This window comes from Sarcophilus harrisii, chromosome 1, assembly GCF_902635505.1.
Source record: "Sarcophilus harrisii chromosome 1, mSarHar1.11, whole genome shotgun sequence".
Taxonomy (NCBI): Eukaryota; Metazoa; Chordata; class Mammalia; order Dasyuromorphia; family Dasyuridae; genus Sarcophilus; species Sarcophilus harrisii.
The window spans coordinates 49660102-49677284 of NC_045426.1; the positions used below are offsets into that span (position 1 = coordinate 49660102).

Below are 17183 nucleotides of genomic sequence, written 5' to 3' on the forward strand. Positions count from 1 at the left end.
ATCCCTACTTGCCCTTCCTTAATCAAAGGCAATCTATTTAGGAGATCTATCCCAGTTAGTGCAGTTCATTTTGCCCTGTTGCTAAGGGATGATCTCCCCCAAATCTTTCCAATCCCAGTTTTTCACCATTTTTCTGCACTCATTCCCATTTCATTCAAAATCCTACGCCCAGGTCTCCTGTTCTTTTTTTTTTTTTTTTTTCCCCACATTATTTTATTTTATTTTTTATTTAATAGCCTTTTATTTACAGGATATATGCATGGGTAACTTTACAGCGTTAACAATTGCCAAACCTCTTGTTCCAATTTTTCCCCTCTTTCCCCCCACCCCCAGATGGCAGGATGACCAGTAGATGTTAAATATATTAAAATATAAATTAGATACACAATAAGTATACATGCAGGTCTCCTGTTCTTATGCACTCCCCTTCTTCCTTCCTTCCTCTCTCAGCCAGTCAACAAGCTTTGATTAAGCACCTCCTAGTGCCAGCAACTGTACTAAGTGCTGCCGAGTCCTAGAAGCCCAAGTCTCTGCTCGCGTGGAACTTGGATGGGGAGTTAGCCTTGCAAGCAGTAGATGGGATAAACGAGTTAATCTGTATTACTCTTTCGGGTTTGCAAAGCATTTTAAGACTTCCCAACAACTCTGCAAGATGGTTATGTGACGAGGCGCTCCATCGGGAGCCTCCACTCTCCCTTCCAGCTCAAGGCCTGCCCAGAAGTAAGACACGGTGGCCCCGAAGGCCTTCTGTCACCCCAGGGCTTCCTCCCTCCCCCCCCCCCGGGGGCCCAGGGAGCAGAGGGCCGTAGGCCCGGATTCCGCTCCTACAGGCGGGGAGTCCCTCAGAGGCTGGACACTAGACCCCGGCCGGGTGCCCTCCTCCTGCCTCGGTTTCCCCCCCTGTAGCCCCAGGGGCTTTGCAGACCTCCGGCAGGTCCAGAGCGGAGGCTCCGCGCTCCTCGCCCGCTTACCAAGGGCCAGGCCCGAGTGGGCGCCCGCAGTGGGAAGCGGCTGAGGAGGGATTCGATCCCTTGCCGCCGCCGCAGCCTCGAGCCCCGAGGTCAGCGCGCTGTCCCCGTTCCGGGCGGGCGGGCGGGCCTCGGCGCGAGTCCCGGCTCGGGCCCGCCCCTTCGCCCAAGCCCCGCCCCCTTCTCAGCGCTCCCTCCGGGCTCCCGGCCCCGCCCGGCCCGGGGGAGGGCTCCGGCGCTCGGCCCTAGCTCGGCCCAGCGGGGAGGGCGGGCAGGCAGGCGGGCTGGGACGGAGGGAGGGGGTTCTCCGGGCTCGCGCTCCTCATTCGCTTCGGCAGATTCGCAGCAAACGGCCCGAGGCATCCACCCCACCCCCTCCCCCGTCCCGGCGGAGCGACCCCATCTCCGCCCCCGCCCCACCCCCGCGGCGGCGCTGGAAGCGGGCAGCGGCGGCGGCTCCAGCGGGCTCTGGCCTGGCCCCACGTGGGGCGGACTGGGGGGTGTCTGAGGAGCCGTGTCGAAAGTGCGACTCGGCGCGGCCGCGGCCTCGCATTTACCCTGCGCTGCCGCCGCCGCTGCCGCCGCTACCGCCGTCGCCGCCGCCGCCACCGCCGCCGCCGCCGCTGCCCCAAGCCGCCGCCGCCGCCCGCCCCCGCCTCCTCCTCCGCGCCCTTCTCTACCCCAGTCCTTCCTTCCCTCCCCTCTGTTCCGCGCCCTCCCTCCCCCTCCCAGGAGCCTCTATTGTTCCGCCGGCGGCGGCGCGGCCCGAGCCCAGCCCGGCCCGCCCGGGAGGCAGTAGCAGCCTCAGGACGAGCGGGGCCGGGGCGGCCGGACGCCCGGCCGGGCTCGGCGAGGCTGCTGCGCGCCCCCGGCAGCCTGCCGGGTCCTGCTGCCTTCTCCGGCCCGGGGCCCCGCCCGGACGCCGGCTATGAGCCCGCACTGGCGGCGGCCGGTGAGTACGCGCCCGCCCGAGGGGGACCCCCGGGGGGCGGCTGGGCCGGGGCACTGCCCGCGGGCCGTTTCCACGCCAACCGCCTGGCCCTTTAAGAAGCCCCCCTCCCGCCCGGTCCTCTTGTCCGGGAGCCCCCCCTCCCGCCCGGTCCGCTTGTCCGGGAGCCCCCCTCCCGCCCGGTCCGCTTGTCCGAAACCCCTTCGCAGACCTTTCCTGCCTGGGCCCCGGCGCCGGGAGAGTGTCCGGGAGCTCGGTCCCCAGCCAGGATGCCCCCTTGCTACAAAGTATCCTTCGGGGGCGTGAGCCAATGGCAGCTGGGAATTGTTGTTTAACTTGTTACACTTGGATAAAGGGAGAACTCCGGCGGTTTCCTGGACCGGGGCAGGGGAGGGGAGCGGGAGCGTTCGGCCCAGCCGCCCCCAGTCTGGGATCTTGAGGGGATTAAGCGGGTCCTCGAATCCAGCGTTGGCTGGCCGGCCCCTGGTGGTGTCCCTCCCCACTTATTTCGGCCCCTGGAAGGCAGCTGTCACGCTCCCGGGCCCCCATTCATTTTTCAGGCTTTAAAATCTATTGATTTGCTTTTTGTTCTCTTCCCCCACTTCCCCCACCCCATTAATACACTGTGTCCACCATCACTATCCCCATCAAGCCATAACTGGGGCCTGGTGTGACAGCCCCAGGAGCAGAGAACAGGCTGGCCCAGCCAGAACAGAGGCGGGAAAGCTACGGGGAGGAGTACAGCCTATTGTAGAAAGGGTAAGGGTTAGGCTCGGGGACTTGGGGGTGTTGGTGGTTGGTTTTTCTTGGTTTTCCCTCAAAAGAGAGAGACTCTGGAAGTCAGTCTTAAATTTCTTTAGAGTTCAGCATGTGGACTTGCTCAGCAGAGGTCAAAATGTTGTTGCCATAGCAGGGGATTGTGAACTTTTTTATGTTTTAACAGTATTTCAGCTTCCTTGATTTCCTTTATTAGCCTATGTAATTTTTTTCCTACGTTTAAAAACATCATTGTGAGAAGGGGGCCATATGTGTCACCAGACTGCCAAAAGGGCCCCTGACAAAAAAAGGTTAGAAGCTCTGCCTTTTGAAGCTCTTCCCTCACATAGCTTCTTCTGATTTTCTGGCCCAGGTTTACCAAAAGCAATGCCCCTGTTTCTGAACTTCTCAACAAACACAAGAATTTCCAGTAACTTTTTTCCTTAAGGGTCTGACCCATATGACTTCTGAAACCCCATCAACAGAGCGTGACAAAAGGCAACGCTGGGGAGGAGTCTGGGCCATCTTCAGGCCCAGGTTGCCAAGAGTTAGTGCTTCCTGCTGCTTCCTGTCCCTAAGGATCCAGCACAGAGGTATCTCTGAGGGCCTGAGGACTCAGTTGTTTTCAATGGCAACGGTCTCCATAGAGACTAAGAGGTTAAAGAGCTCGGATATAAAACACAACTCCTTCATTCCTCTTGCCTATAAAGTTCTCTGGTTCTCAAACCTATTGGACATCACTGGAGTTTTTACTCAAAAGTTCCTAGTGGTTGATCAGAGATCCATGTCAGGACAGGGAATAAGGTCGGTGGGTACCAATTCAATTCAAAAAACATTTATTAAGTGTCTACTGTATGCCAAGAACTGTGCTAAATACCACGCAGCTCCTCCCTGTCCCCCATATTCACTTAGGATTTAACTCAGGAGTTAGTCATTCTAGACTTGCTACTTATTCAACAGCTCTGAGCCAGCCTTTTCCTGGGCTTCAACTTTCCTACATGAAAAACAGACATGGCCGATACTAACATGCCTCGTAGGGAATGTGTGATTTACTTAATAGAGTATCTGGTGGCTGCTGTTCTTGGTAGGGATTAGGAAGGGGTTGTAGTTGAGAATCCAAGCTATAAAGCTGGTTTCCCTTGAGTGGACCCAGGAAATTATGGTCTCATGTTAATGTAATGTCCAAGTGGGGTTCAAGTAAGCAGTGATCTGCCTTTCGAGGAAATGCTTAGGGGGAAGGATACATAGATTAACATAAGTAGAGATCACCTACGTGTTACACCATGATGAGATTTCTTGGCATTGAGCTCTCTCATCCAGTAATCTTTCATGGACCCCTATATCTGGTGTCCTGAAAGGAGGAGTTAAAGACTCTACCTCTGTGGAAAGGCCAGGAGTCAGGACTCAGTCAGCCAAACATTTATACCAAAGCATTATGTCAGGTGCCAGGGATACAAATAGCAAAGTGAGACACTTCCTGCCCTCCAGGAGCTTACATTCTAATAAGGGGATAATACAGTGGTGGCCCAGGAAGGGTCTAAGTGGGTGGGAGCGGAGCCATGGGCAGTAGATTGTTGCACCCTTTTCAGTAGCAGGAGTGGAATTGATTTGATTGTTGTTCGTAGGACAAGTGGTAGCAGTGGAAGAGGAGGGTATACTCATGGGAAGGCAGGGAGTAAGATCTTCCCCAGTGAGAATCCTCCCCATATCCTAATGATGACTGGATGGGATGAACAACTTAGAACCAGTATGGTTTACCTACTAAGCCCAGTGAATCAGGAGAGCCTGACACTGGTGGAGGCCTGAAGCAGAGGAAGTAAACCTAGTTGCTTGTAGGCAAGTAGCCTACAGCTTGGAGGGGAGGGGAAGGTTTCTGGTTGCTCTGTCCCTGGTAGGAAGGGGGGGGGGGGCGGCAACAGAGGAGAGAGCAGGGCGCTCGTGCGGGCCCTGTGCCGGCTGAGTGAGACGGGCCCCTTATTTCCTTGGAGCTGCCTGTGCGCGGAGGTTTGGGGAGTCTCTTGTAGCGGGGTTGTGGTTGTCAGGCCTCCCTCTCAGCTTCTCATAGCTGTCTGTCTGCATTCCAGATGTGACAGAATGGGGGTGGATTTTGATGTGAAGACTTTCTGCCACAACCTACGGGCCACGAAGCCCCCCTACGAGTGTCCCATAGAGACCTGCCGCAAGATCTATAAAAGTTACAGCGGCATTGAGTACCACCTGTATCATTATGACCACGATAGCCCACCTCCACCTCAACAGACTCCCCTTCGAAAGCACAAGAAGAAGGGGCGCCAGTCCCGCTCAGCCAACAAGCAGTCCCCCAACCCTTCCGAAGTGTCCCAGTCCCCCAGCCGCGAGGTGATGACCTACGCCCAGGCCCAGCGCATGGTAGAGGTGGACCTGCATGGCCGAGTCCATCGAATAAGCATCTTTGACAACCTGGATGTTGTGTCTGAGGATGAGGAGGCCCTGGAGGAGAACCCGGAGAACGGCAGCAACAAAGAGAACACAGAGACCCCGGCCGCCACGCCCAAAGCCGGCAAGCACAAGAGCAAGGACAAGCGCAAGGACTCCAACCATCACCACCACCACCACCACCACAATGCCTCGGCCAACGCCGCCCCAAAGCTGCCCGAGGTGGTATACCGGGAGCTGGAACAGGACACCCCTGACGCCCCACCTCGCCCCACCTCTTACTACCGGTAAGGCCAGTCCTGCCCTTGCCCCCTCCTCCAGCATGCCACTGACCCCAACCTGAGGACCAGCCACACAGGAGCAGGGCCTAGAAGGGCTGGGAGCCCAGGCAGGGATCAGGCCTTCTTTGTCCTCTCTCCCAGTACCTTGTGTGGGATGCTACAAGTCATCTGAGCACCTCATAATTCTCTAGCACCCCAAAGCTCACAAGGTGCCCTCCTCACAACCACCCTGTCAGGTAGGTGATACCAGTGGCGGCATCCCCGTCTGTCCTTAGCACTTGAGAGTTCTATGATTTCATGCTTGGGGGAGGATCCCTCCGCTGATGCGAAACTTGACCCTTCTGTGAATTTCTAGATGGAAGGACTGGAGTGTTGCCCTGGGCAAGAGCCTTTCCAGACTGGGCGGGGCTTCTCTGTACGGCCTGTGACCAGGTCAGTCCAGGAAGCTCTAGTTTGGGACGACCTGCTGTGGCTCGTGCCCTCCTGCTTCAGTTTTCAAGAGTCCAGGATCACCTCTGTACCTTGATGAAGCATCAAGGGAGGGCTGCAGACAAGGTTCCCCCTTCTTTAGATAAGAAAACTGAGTCAGAGAGAAGACTGTTTTGTGACCACACGGTTCAGGCATGAAAGAGCTAGAGGGATGGATGAATGGATGGACGGACGGACAGAATGGATGGTCAGATGGATGTTTACATGGATGAATGGATGGTTGGTTGGTTTAAGGAACAGAACAGATAAGAGGGAATAGATCACCATGAGCCCTGGCCCCTCCTGGGTGTAGGTCCTTCTGCCTTAGCTCATGCCATGCTTATTCCCTGTGCAGTTTTTAAACCAGTTCTTCATTCTTTTTGTCCATCCTGGTTTCTTCCCTTTGTATTCCTGCCATCTCTCCTTTTCTCCTGACTTCCTTTGCCTCTTATGGGCCTCCTGCCTGATTGGTTTCTCTTATCTCCTCCCTGTGATTGGGGCCCCAGCCCAAAAGCAACCCGATCTGGTTGGGCTTCCTCTCAGTTATACCCCGTGCCTTTGTATAGAAAGCTGGGGTCCTTAGCCAGCAAGGACAGCTTGTTCACTCAGACTAAACTCTACCGTCCTTTCTAGAACCTTTGGGGAGTGAAGCTCAGACACTGAGGGAAAAGAAAGTGCAGGCAGAAATGATACCCATGGGTCATATCTTTGCTTCTCTCCCACTCTCTAAATACCTTCTTACGCTGGACCATGTCTCTAGCCCTGGAAAGGAACCTCAAAAGTCATCTAGGCAAACCACCTCATTTCACAGGCAGGGAAACTGAGATCCAGAGAATTAAGGCCGCACAACTGGCAAGCAGCAGAGGTGAAGTTTGCCCCCAGATTCTGTGGTGCCGTACCATGCTATTTCCCTGGGTGGCTGCTGGGCTGTGTTAGGACTCATATGATCACCGAAAAGAGAAAGCTTGACTCTGGGGTTCATGTGCGAAGTCTGGGAGACCCTTGGAGGCCTGCAGCACCCCTAGAACCCTCGTTAGGGCCTGCTGATTCAGGGCAGTCTCCAAGGGCTCTGGAGGAACCTGGCTTTTTTCATTTCCCTGGAGTTACATGGTGACTCAAGGAGAAAACAGGTTGCCAAGTGGCTGGCCATTTGCTAGCAAACAATAGCCCAGAGTTCTATGCAGTCAACTGTCAAGCTCCTTCTACTCCTCAGGACAGGGACCAGGCAGCAGTACATCTTCTGTACTTTCCTCCTGCTTCTGACTGCTCACTTCCTGTGTAATTCTTTTATGAAATCATCTATTCCGTTGTAACCTCCTTAGAAGGGATCGTGTCTTTGTATTTGTAGCTCCTCCAGAATCTTACATGATGGATTGCACGTAGTAGGTATTTGAGGTTTGTTGATTGTTTTTCTTTGCAACATATCTAGGTGCCCTAATGTTTATATGCTCAGGTTCATTTGTCACATTTGCCTTTGATGTTCATTTTTAACAAGGTCCCACCCAGATAAAAACCTTAGAGAAAGCAATACCTACACAGAGTGATTTTCTCCCGAGTCTCCAAATCCCTTACAGAGATAGCCCTCAGGATCCTCACACAACATCTTGTCCCTCCCTTTGCGTGCTTTCCAGAGGCTCTGAGGGATGGGGAAAGGGCAAGCCCAAACCTGAGCCACCATGTCCCCTGCAGGTACATTGAGAAATCAGCAGAGGAGCTGGATGAGGAGGTAGAGTATGACATGGATGAGGAGGACTATATCTGGCTGGACATCATGAATGAGCGCCGGAAGACAGAGGGAGTGAGCCCCATCCCCCAGGAGATCTTTGAGTACCTGATGGACCGGTTAGAGAAGGAGTCCTATTTCGAGAGCCACCACAAGGGGGACCCCAACGCCCTGGTGGATGAGGACGCCGTGTGCTGCATCTGTAATGACGGTGAGTGTCAGAACAGCAATGTGATTCTCTTCTGCGATATGTGCAACCTGGCTGTTCACCAAGAATGTTATGGCGTCCCCTACATCCCTGAAGGCCAGTGGCTTTGCCGCCGCTGCCTACAGTCCCCGTCCCGGGCAGTGGACTGTGCCCTTTGCCCGAACAAGGGCGGGGCCTTCAAGCAGACGGACGACGGTCGGTGGGCTCATGTAGTGTGTGCCCTGTGGATCCCTGAGGTATGCTTCGCCAACACAGTGTTTCTGGAGCCCATTGACAGCATTGAGCACATCCCACCTGCCCGATGGAAACTCACATGCTACATCTGCAAACAGAGGGGTTCAGGGGCCTGCATTCAGTGCCACAAGGCCAACTGCTACACAGCCTTCCACGTGACCTGCGCCCAGCAGGCCGGCCTCTACATGAAGATGGAGCCAGTCCGGGAAACAGGTGCCAATGGCACCTCCTTCAGTGTGCGTAAAACCGCCTACTGTGATATCCACACACCTCCGGGCTCTGTGCGCCGCCTGCCTGCCCTATCACACAGTGAGGGGGAAGAAGAAGAGGAGGAAGAGGAAGAAGAGGGAAAGGGTTGGAGTTCAGAGAAGGTGAAGAAAGCAAAGGCCAAGTCAAGGATAAAGATGAAGAAGGCTCGGAAGATCTTGGCAGAAAAACGGGCAGCAGCACCTGTGGTATCAGTCCCCTGCATCCCACCACACAGGTAGGCAGGGCCCCAGATGATTAAGAATGGGGAGCCTCTGATTTCCCCTTTGGCAAAGAAGTTCATAGATCATTAAGTGTTGGAAGGGGCCTTATGTATCATCTAGTATCTCCTTCCGTTTTACAGCTAAGGGAACTGAGGGCCAGTGAGCTAAAGGAAATTGCCCCACGTTACCTAATTAATTACTAATAGAGCCAGGATTAGGTTGCAGGGCTCCAGGGTCCATTTTTTTACATCATGAGTTGGCAGAGCCACAATGAAGAACAGAGATTGGTGAACATTTTCTAACCCACAAGGAAAAAAATCATGGGTCCGTGCCCTAATTTAAAAGTTACTTGATTTAGGAGAGTAAAGCTTTACTCACAAATAATTTTTAAAACATTTTCATGTTTTTGCCAGTTCATGGGGAGTAAGTAGGAAGAAAAGAAGAAATAAAAGAAACTTTAACAAAGGGAAAAAGAGGGCTGTAAATGTATGAAATAGAGAAAGCAGTAAAGAGACCTGTTAGTGAGTTTCTGGAATTTAAACTGTTCACTCCATGTTGTTTACTGGGCCTATAACTTCTTTTTACCCATTGGAATGCTACTTAGCCCATTAACTATTGCTTACAGCTCTTTATTCTTCTATCCTTCAAGGTTTACTTTGAATGTTATAGTTCATTGGGGGAAATTGCTGTGGGCATAGGGACCACACACAGCCCCTATCATGAGCTAAGGGTCCCTGCTGTAGAACTGGATGTTGGGGTCTTGGAACCTTGCTGGTCAAGGTTTCATCTGTCTGGGGTTGCTGAAACTGCTTTACAGCTTAAGCAGAGTCTCATGGTGTTTATGGCTGGATGAGAGGTTTCCAAAGACCTTTTGCTGTTCTGCTTCAGTGAGGGCAGGGCTACAGTCTGTGTAGCTTATGGAGAACACAAATCCACCTCTGTACCCTCCTGATGTTGAAAGGATGGAGTGTGGGAGGGTCATATAATTGAAACCATATGCCCTGCTCAGAGGCTCTTCCTGGCCCAGAAGCCTGTAAGAACGCTAGCCTGAGGCTCAGGAGCCAAATTGAGAAGAGACTAGCTGAGGGCAAAGCCTCTGGTGAGAGGTAGGTACCAGTTGGCCTGTACAAATTACTGCAGGGTGCTCCCCCCTCCTCCCTCTGTCCTTCCCATCTTTTTAGGCTCAGCAAGATTACTAATCGCTTAACCATTCAGAGGAAGAGCCAGTTTATGCAAAGGCTGCACAGCTATTGGACGCTAAAGCGACAGTCCAGGAATGGGGTCCCCCTACTTCGCCGCCTGCAGACTCACCTGCAGTCCCAGAGGAATTGTGATCAAGTTGGGGCACCACGGCCAGCTCCCCCAGGGGGACTAGGAACTGGGGTAAGATAATTTGGGGGCGGGGAGGATATGGATTAGAGCAGGGCATGGAAGAAGGTGGGGAAAGGGTGGGGATTTAGGCTACTAGTGTTTTCATGCCTGTCCCTCACTTAGGATACAGAGAATGGCAGCCACTTGGATAGCAGCCAAGCTCCAGATGATCCTTTCTTATAGCCAAGGTCTGAGGAGTGAAAGGAGATCCTCCGCCCGCTTGTGTCACCAATAGCTATTCCCATTTTTCCCCCAGTCCTATTCCATTTTCAGCTTTGTTTTCCTTTTTTCCTCTTCAGAGAGACTCTGAGGACAAGAATTGGGCCCTGAAAGAACAACTGAAGTCATGGCAACGGTTGCGCCACGACTTGGAACGCGCCCGGCTGCTGGTGGAACTGATTCGGAAACGTGAGAAGCTCAAGAGAGAGACGGTAATTCCCATTCTGTCCCTAGGCAGGAAGCATGGCCATCATTCTAGAGGGCAGGTGCACTTGCAGCCCTACCCATGGAACCTAAAGAAGTTCAGAGTGCTCAATCTGCCAGTGGCAGAGAAGTCAGGTCTCTGATGCTCTTCTCTACTTGGCCTTTTTGACTTGTACACAGTAAACTAGGGACAGTCTATGACAAGATAAAACTAAGTGCTAAATTGTAAACTTTTAGCACTTAATTTTATCTTGTCATATTTGATTTCATAGCAGAAAATTTTTTTCTGTAAGTAGATTTCATTAGTTCACAAGCACTTGCCAGCCTTGTAGGAATACAAAGTAAAATAGTCTCTCTTCTCTGAGAACTCCCATTCCTCAGCTTAGTAAGAATTAGAAGCAGGATGAGAAAATTTGCATTTTTTTTCCCTCTCTTCACAGTCAGCTTGAAGGAGCCAGTTGGAAAAGAAGAATCAACAGACCATAAATCAAACTTTGCCCATCACTAAAACCCTTTTTCCTGGAAGGGCATTTCCTGGGACTATAATCTAAACATCATTTATCTTATGTTTCAGATCAAGGTCCAGCAAGTAGCCTTAGAGATGCAACTGACCCCTTTCCTCATCCTCCTCCGTAAGACCTTAGAACAACTCCAAGAAAAGGACACGGGCAATATATTCAGCGAGCCGGTCCCTCTGTCTGAGGTAACAGAAATCTACGAAGTAAGAACCCCTTCCCCCTCTCACCCAGCCTTACCCCTACCCCATCCCAATTCTTCCATGCTGAGTTGCATTCCTGATGTCATTTCACTGGGAGTGGGTGGGACCCTGGTTACTGAGTCTGCCAGCTAGAGTAGCAGCCCTCCCCTCTTGAGAGGAGAGGTCTTATGCCTGTCACACCCTCCACATATTGTTAGCAAAGTAAACTTTGTCCAACACCTGGGTCAATCTGTCCTCGTCGAATGGGGAGATCCTTTCAATAGCCAGACATGAGTCGGGCAGTGGGGAGGGGGAGGTTGACCCCAAAGACTATAATAGTCATTCCTGAGAAGTGCCACGCTTAGAGGATGGCATGACCAACAAACAAAGGATTGAGGGAGGCAGGGAGGGGTTGGTTCTAACCTCAGGACATAACACTCTGGAAGCACTGACTGTTGGAGAGCTCCAAAGTGCTAGGCCAATACCCACCATCTCCTGACTAGAAATGTTTTCTGTAATAGAATACAAATGCAGGATGTTTTCAGAGCCTTGTCCCCATCTGTCGCTGAACCCTTACAACACGTTTGTAAGGCCGAGCAGATGGAATTGTTGCCATTTTATATATGGGCAATCCCCAAAGCCCAGAGTGGTTCACTGACTCAGGGTCACCTACTAAGAAGTCAGTTGCCCTGCTGGAATTAGAGTCCAGATCCCCAACTCCACTGCTCTCGACAACACCTCACACGTGTTTTTGATGCCCTGAATTTCTAGATTCCCCTTTATGGTATCTGGAGGGAACCCGTCCCTGGGGTTTGGAGCAGGGCTCTGGGTAGATGGGGGCAGGGAGGTCAGTGGGCGATCTCTCCATGTAGCCAGGGCCTGCTTTGTCCCTTCCTGGCAGGTGCCCGACTATCTTGAGCACATCAAGAAGCCCATGGACTTTTCTACAATGAAGCAGAACCTAGAGGCCTACCGATACCTAAACTTTGATGACTTTGAGGAGGATTTCCATCTCATAGTCAGCAATTGCCTCAAGTACAATGCTAAGGACACCATTTTTTACCGGGCAGCAGTGCGGCTGCGGGAGCAAGGGGGCACCGTGCTCCGGCAGGCCCGGCGGCAGGCTGACAAGATGGGCATCGACTTTGAGACTGGCATGCACTTCCCCCACAACTTGGCTGGGGATGAGGCCCTACTCCATGCAGAGGATGGTGGGTGATGTGATGGGCCTCCCAGACACATGCCAGTTCTCTTGGTGGGCATCAATTCCCTAAACCCTTCCCTCTCTGATCCTAGGTTGGCATTGCTTATGTCACCATGGAGTGGCCTTCCCCAGCTTGGTGGCAAGGACACCTGGGTGGGATGAGGGGAGGACTTGGTTTCATCATGGGGTCATGGGGCTTTCAAGGGCTCTGCCTGGCTCTGATCTTCACATCCCTGTCCAACTTGCCTCCCCTGCCCTCCACCCTCTCCAGAGGAAGAACGGTTTCTGTTGTCGGAGAACCAGAAACACCTGCCACCAGAGGAGCAGCTGAAGCTCTTATTGGAACAGTTGGACGAAGTTAATGCCAGCAAGCAAAATGTCAATCGCTCCCGACGAGCCAAGATGATTAAGAAGGAAATGACCGCGTTACGCAGGAAATTGGCACACCAGCGGGAGGCCGGCCGGGAAGGGCCAGAACGGCACAGTGCAGTGGGGCGGGGTGCCCTACAGGCCCACACCCCTTGTGACAAGGATGGACAGACGGACAGTGCGGCCGAGGAGAGCAGCAGCCAAGAGACGGGCAAAGGTCTGCGCGTCCATGGGGGCCTGGGCCTCAGGGCCCTGAGGAAGGGACCCCTACAGGCTGGTCCTCACTTCCAGGGAGGCCATTCAGGCTTGGTCCCTCCTGGCAACTGTGGCCTCCCACTTCCCATGGAGGCCTCCTGTGCCCATCCCCGATGCCTGGGTTTCTCCACTGCCTCTCTAGCTGTAGCTGCTGGGGAAGAGGGGTCCTCAGGGCCCCACTTACTGGGCAGTGATAGCAAGCAAGGTACTTCCCACTGCACTGAAACAAGGAGCTGAGGAGAAGGGAAAATTGATTTCCCTCTATTTTAAACCTATTCCCTTGGCCCTTATTTAGAATTCTGGTCTGAGACATTGTCAGAGCATGAACCTAGTCCTCTGGAGCCCTTACCCAATATTCTCTCCCTTCTGCCTCTGCTTTAGGTCTGGGCCCTAACATGTCCTCAACCCCTGCCCATGAGGTGGGCAGAAGGACCTCAGTCTTGTTCTCAAAGAAGAACCCGAAGACAGCTGGCCCTCCCAAGCGGCCAGGCCGGCCCCCAAAGAATCGTGAGAGCCAGCTGGCCCCAGGTCATGGCAGCAGCCCCGTGGGGCCTCCCCAGCTCCCCATCATGGGCTCTCAGAGACAACGAAAGCGAGGGAGGAGTCCTCGGCCCAGCTCAAGCTCTGACAGTGACAGTGATAAATCCACCGAAGACCCTCCCATGGGTGAGCCAGCCTTCCTGTTGTCCCTTGTGGATATAAATAAAGGCATAGTTCTTCCCTGTGAACCTCTTGGTAGCTGCCTCATCGAGTCACCTCTTTGTCCAGTGAGGAGCATAACATTATGATTGAGAACTGGAAGGGACTTGAGAGGTCCCTGAGACCCCCACACTTGTTTTACATACAAGGAAACGGGCATATCGAACTCAAAATTACACAGCTTATAACCTCTTAGAGGTATCTAAAGTGGCATTTGAACCCAGCCCTTCCTGACTCCATGTTTCATACCTTGTTCAGGCCCTCCCAAAGTTGAAGAGTTGGTCTAGCAACACAATTAAACACTTGGTAATTCCAGGACTAATCCCTAGTTCTCCTGTCATTATGAGCAGCACCAGCTATAGTTACAAGTATAGATCATGCAGGACTGTGGCAATCCTTCCCAGAAGCCTTTTGTGGAACATTGGGAGTATTCGCTGTTCAGGATAGACAGGAATAAATCCTGGTATTCCTCCCATCCAGAGAGATCACCCTGTTCCTTCTCTCTAACCCAGATTTACCAGCAAATGGCTTCAGCAGCGGGAGCCAGCCTGTGAAAAAGAGCTTTCTCGTCTATCGCAATGACTGCAGCCTTCCCCGGAGCAGCTCTGACTCGGAGTCCAGCAGCAGTAGCAGCAGCAGTGCTGCTTCGGACCGAACCAGGTACTTGGCTATCACATCTGAATTCTTGTTGGAGCTGTCCCAGGAAGAAGGCCTTTGGGACGGCCACAGGAGCAGCAGCCTTCTCAGGGTGGCTGGTGAAGGGCCTGGGGGTGGACTTCCCTGCCACTCTCAGCCATGAAGGCAAAGGACAGGTTCCCTCTCTGAAGGATAGAATCTTGAGGTGTTAGTCATCACCTTTCCTTCAAACTCCTTATGGTTTTGGCTTCTTTAAAAGCTGACTGGAGTTTCTGATTATTCCCTTACAGCACAACCCCCTCGAAACAAGGCCGAGGCAAGCCTTCCTTCTCCAGGGGAACTTTTCCAGAGGACAGCAGCGAGGATACATCTGGCACTGAGAATGAGTCCTACTCTGTGGGCACAGGGCGAGGCATGGGGCATAGCAGTAAGTACCCCCCCCCAATAGAGTCAGGGGAGCCCAGTTTTGAAGCTGTCTTCCCTTTGCACCCCTTGATTCAACTTTCTCTTCCATTTCTGTGCAGTGGTGAGGAAGAGTCTGGGCCGGGGACCTGGTTGGCTATCTGAGGATGAGGACTCCCCGCTGGATGCCTTGGACCTGGTGTGGGCAAAGTGCCGAGGGTACCCCTCGTACCCAGCTCTGGTAGGATCCTGCTTCTCCTACCTTGCCCCATGCCTTCTGCCCTCACCCCACACCAGCCCCAGCTACAAGGCCAGGAAAGTGAACCAGAATACAAACTCGAGGTTAACAAAGAGTTTCCGAAGTCCCACTGGAGCCAGAGAGAGTCCAGTGAGCGTGAGGGGTTCTTGGCAGGCAGACAGATGGACAGGTGCAGCTCAGGGACCTGTCTCCCCAGTTTTGATGTGGTATACATTTCCACCCTTGTGCATCACATAGGTACTCTGAACAGTCTCATTCAATCTCCCAGGCATTGTGGCTACCCAATGCAGTTATGGCCCAGGGGTCATAAGGTCTCTGGGGCCTTGTAGCCCCTCGATTATCAACAGCAATCTCTTTGGCCACACAAGAGTGGCTAGACTGGCCAGAGTATTAGGCAGGAGGTTCTGAGGGGAGGGAGAGGACTGAACCAAGCTGTGCCCCCAATCCGTCAGATCATCGACCCAAAGATGCCTCGGGAGGGCATGTTCCACCACGGGGTACCCATTCCCGTGCCCCCGCTGGAGGTGTTGAAACTTGGGGAGCAGATGACCCAGGAAGCTCGTGAGCATCTCTACCTCGTCCTCTTCTTTGACAACAAGAGAACCTGGTAAGGGGAAAGGGGAGGCAGTCACGGGCTAGGGAGGGGAATTAATCTGTAAGGATAGCTCTCACTGTTCCCCAGAAGTAGGGTCCAAGAGCAGACAGCCTGATAAACTGTTTGGTAGAAAGCACTAAACAGAAGGCTGAGACTGACGTAAGCAGAGCAGCAGCTTTAGCCTGAAACCAGTACTTCCATTTGTTCTCTGAAGATTTGGTCATTGTGCTAAAATACGCGTGTGCTTCCTGATTACTGTACAGGCGCAGGCCCAATAGGATTAGGAAGGTGGAAGGGGCATCGGTCCATCTGGCTTTCCTGATTCGTTTTGCAGATGGGCAAGATCCAAGTTGAGGCTTACACGAGTTAAATAGCTCACACATCCAAGTAATAAGAGCTAGGAGTTGGACCCCTGCCTCATGGTTCCAGAACCAGGGCTCTCCCCAGTGGACCATGTTTTTTCTCCCAAGAAGTCAGTTGTCATATCTGACGAAGCTCACGCTCTCTGAGCCACAGTTGTGAGTTTTGAAGAGCTCTCAGAAGCCATCTCGTAAAAAGCCCCTCATTTTACAGACTAGGAAGTCCCGTGTGGTGGCTTGTCCGGAGGTCACTGGCACTGATCTCTCTCACTTAGGGAGCGCTTTCTGCTCTATCCCCTTGGTGCTCCTCCTCATCGTTGGAGATGATGAAGACCTTGGGAGAGGGCAGTGGGATCCCGATCCCCATTGTGCCCCACACGCATTGGCTTGTTAGCCCCATCTGTAGAGGGTGATTGTGGCGGACTTAACTGAAAACACCTGGTTTGGAGGGGGTGGATTCGGAAAAGGCTCCGGGCGCAGACCCTTCCGCCCTCACTTTGTCCCCCTCCACAGGCAGTGGCTCCCCAGGACCAAGCTAGTTCCTCTGGGAGTGAACCAGGACCTAGACAAGGAAAAGATGCTGGAAGGCCGCAAGTCTAACATCCGCAAGTCGGTGCAGATCGCCTACCACCGGGCCCTGCAGCACCGCAGCAAGGTGCAGGGGGAGCAGAGCAGCGACACCAGTGACAGTGACTGAAGCGCCGGGCCGGCCGGGGCCCCGGCAGCCTCTGCACCGACTCATTCCTGGTCTTGGGGCCAGTCTCAGGGGAAGCTGGGCGGGGCGCTCCCGCCCACGTGCAGCTGGACTGTACCGGACTCTCCGGGGGGCCGCGGCGGCCCGGGCCACGGAGACGCCCGGAGGAGTCCTCCCCTCCTCCTCCCCCCTCCCCCAGCGTCCGCCGTCCGGGCCAGAGCGGCCTCGGCTGGGCCCCGACCCCGCCGCCCCCCAGCCCGCCCCGGGGCTGGCTCGGAACCGCTTGGCCCGGGAGCCGCGAGGCGTCTTCGGGTGCGGGCTTGGGCGGGCCCTGCCGCGGGAAGCGCGCCCATGTCTGTCTGTCTCTCCCGCCCTGAAAGGGGGGTCCCCGGAGGGTGCCTGATGACCCTTCTGCTATGTACATACTGTAAATTAGCGGAGAATTTAAATTATTCTCATTTGTAACTGCGCTCCGGGTCGCGCCAGAACCCTTTGGCACTCAAAAGCCTGGGGCTTGTCCCCGGCCCCCTCCCCGCCTCTCCCACGGGTCCCTGCCCCGCAAATTGGTTTGTATTTATTTCGGAGGAAGAAAATATATTGATTCTTAGAAAATAAACCGTCTATTTGGAATCCCGCTTCCTGGCAAGGGGGAGGGGAGAGATGGAGGGGGGAGGGGGAGAAAGTGATCGCTCCGGAGCTGCAGCCGGCGGCCGAGGGAAGGGGGGGAGCGAGACCACGGCCTAGCTTC

General features: G+C 53.8%; 1 protein-coding gene across 2 annotated transcripts; it reads left to right on the forward strand.

Moving 5' to 3' along the window:
• The first annotated feature begins 1659 nt into the window (after positions 1-1659).
• On the forward strand, positions 1660-17065 carry BRPF1 (bromodomain and PHD finger containing 1). 2 transcript variants are annotated; one of them, XM_031954713.1, is made up of 15 exons: positions 1660-1920; positions 2570-2676; positions 4758-5375; positions 7527-8486; positions 9654-9855; positions 10143-10274; positions 10841-10987; positions 11865-12174; positions 12439-12753; positions 13173-13457; positions 14003-14150; positions 14417-14553; positions 14651-14769; positions 15240-15394; positions 16255-17065. In XM_031954713.1, exons 3-15 carry the CDS (start codon positions 4768-4770, stop codon positions 16436-16438), a joined length of 3702 nt encoding a protein of 1233 aa, XP_031810573.1. In that variant the 5' UTR covers positions 1660-1920; positions 2570-2676; positions 4758-4767; the 3' UTR covers positions 16439-17065. The 2 variants fall into 2 exon arrangements, with proteins under 2 accessions (XP_031810573.1, XP_031810581.1); XM_031954721.1 differs by having other exon boundaries at positions 10841-10969.
• The last annotated feature ends 118 nt before the right edge of the window (positions 17066-17183 follow it).

Bases quoted from the DNA above. Each gene is read 5' to 3' on its own strand.
- BRPF1 (XM_031954713.1), top strand. From the start codon at position 4,768: ATGGGGGTGGATTTTGATGTGAAGACTTTCTGCCACAACCTACGGGCC. The intron at 5,376-7,526 runs GTAAGGCCAGTC...TGTCCCCTGCAG, and splicing joins CGCCCCACCTCTTACTACCG to GTACATTGAGAAATCAGCAG. The intron at 10,275-10,840 runs GTAATTCCCATT...CTTATGTTTCAG, and splicing joins AGAAGCTCAAGAGAGAGACG to ATCAAGGTCCAGCAAGTAGC.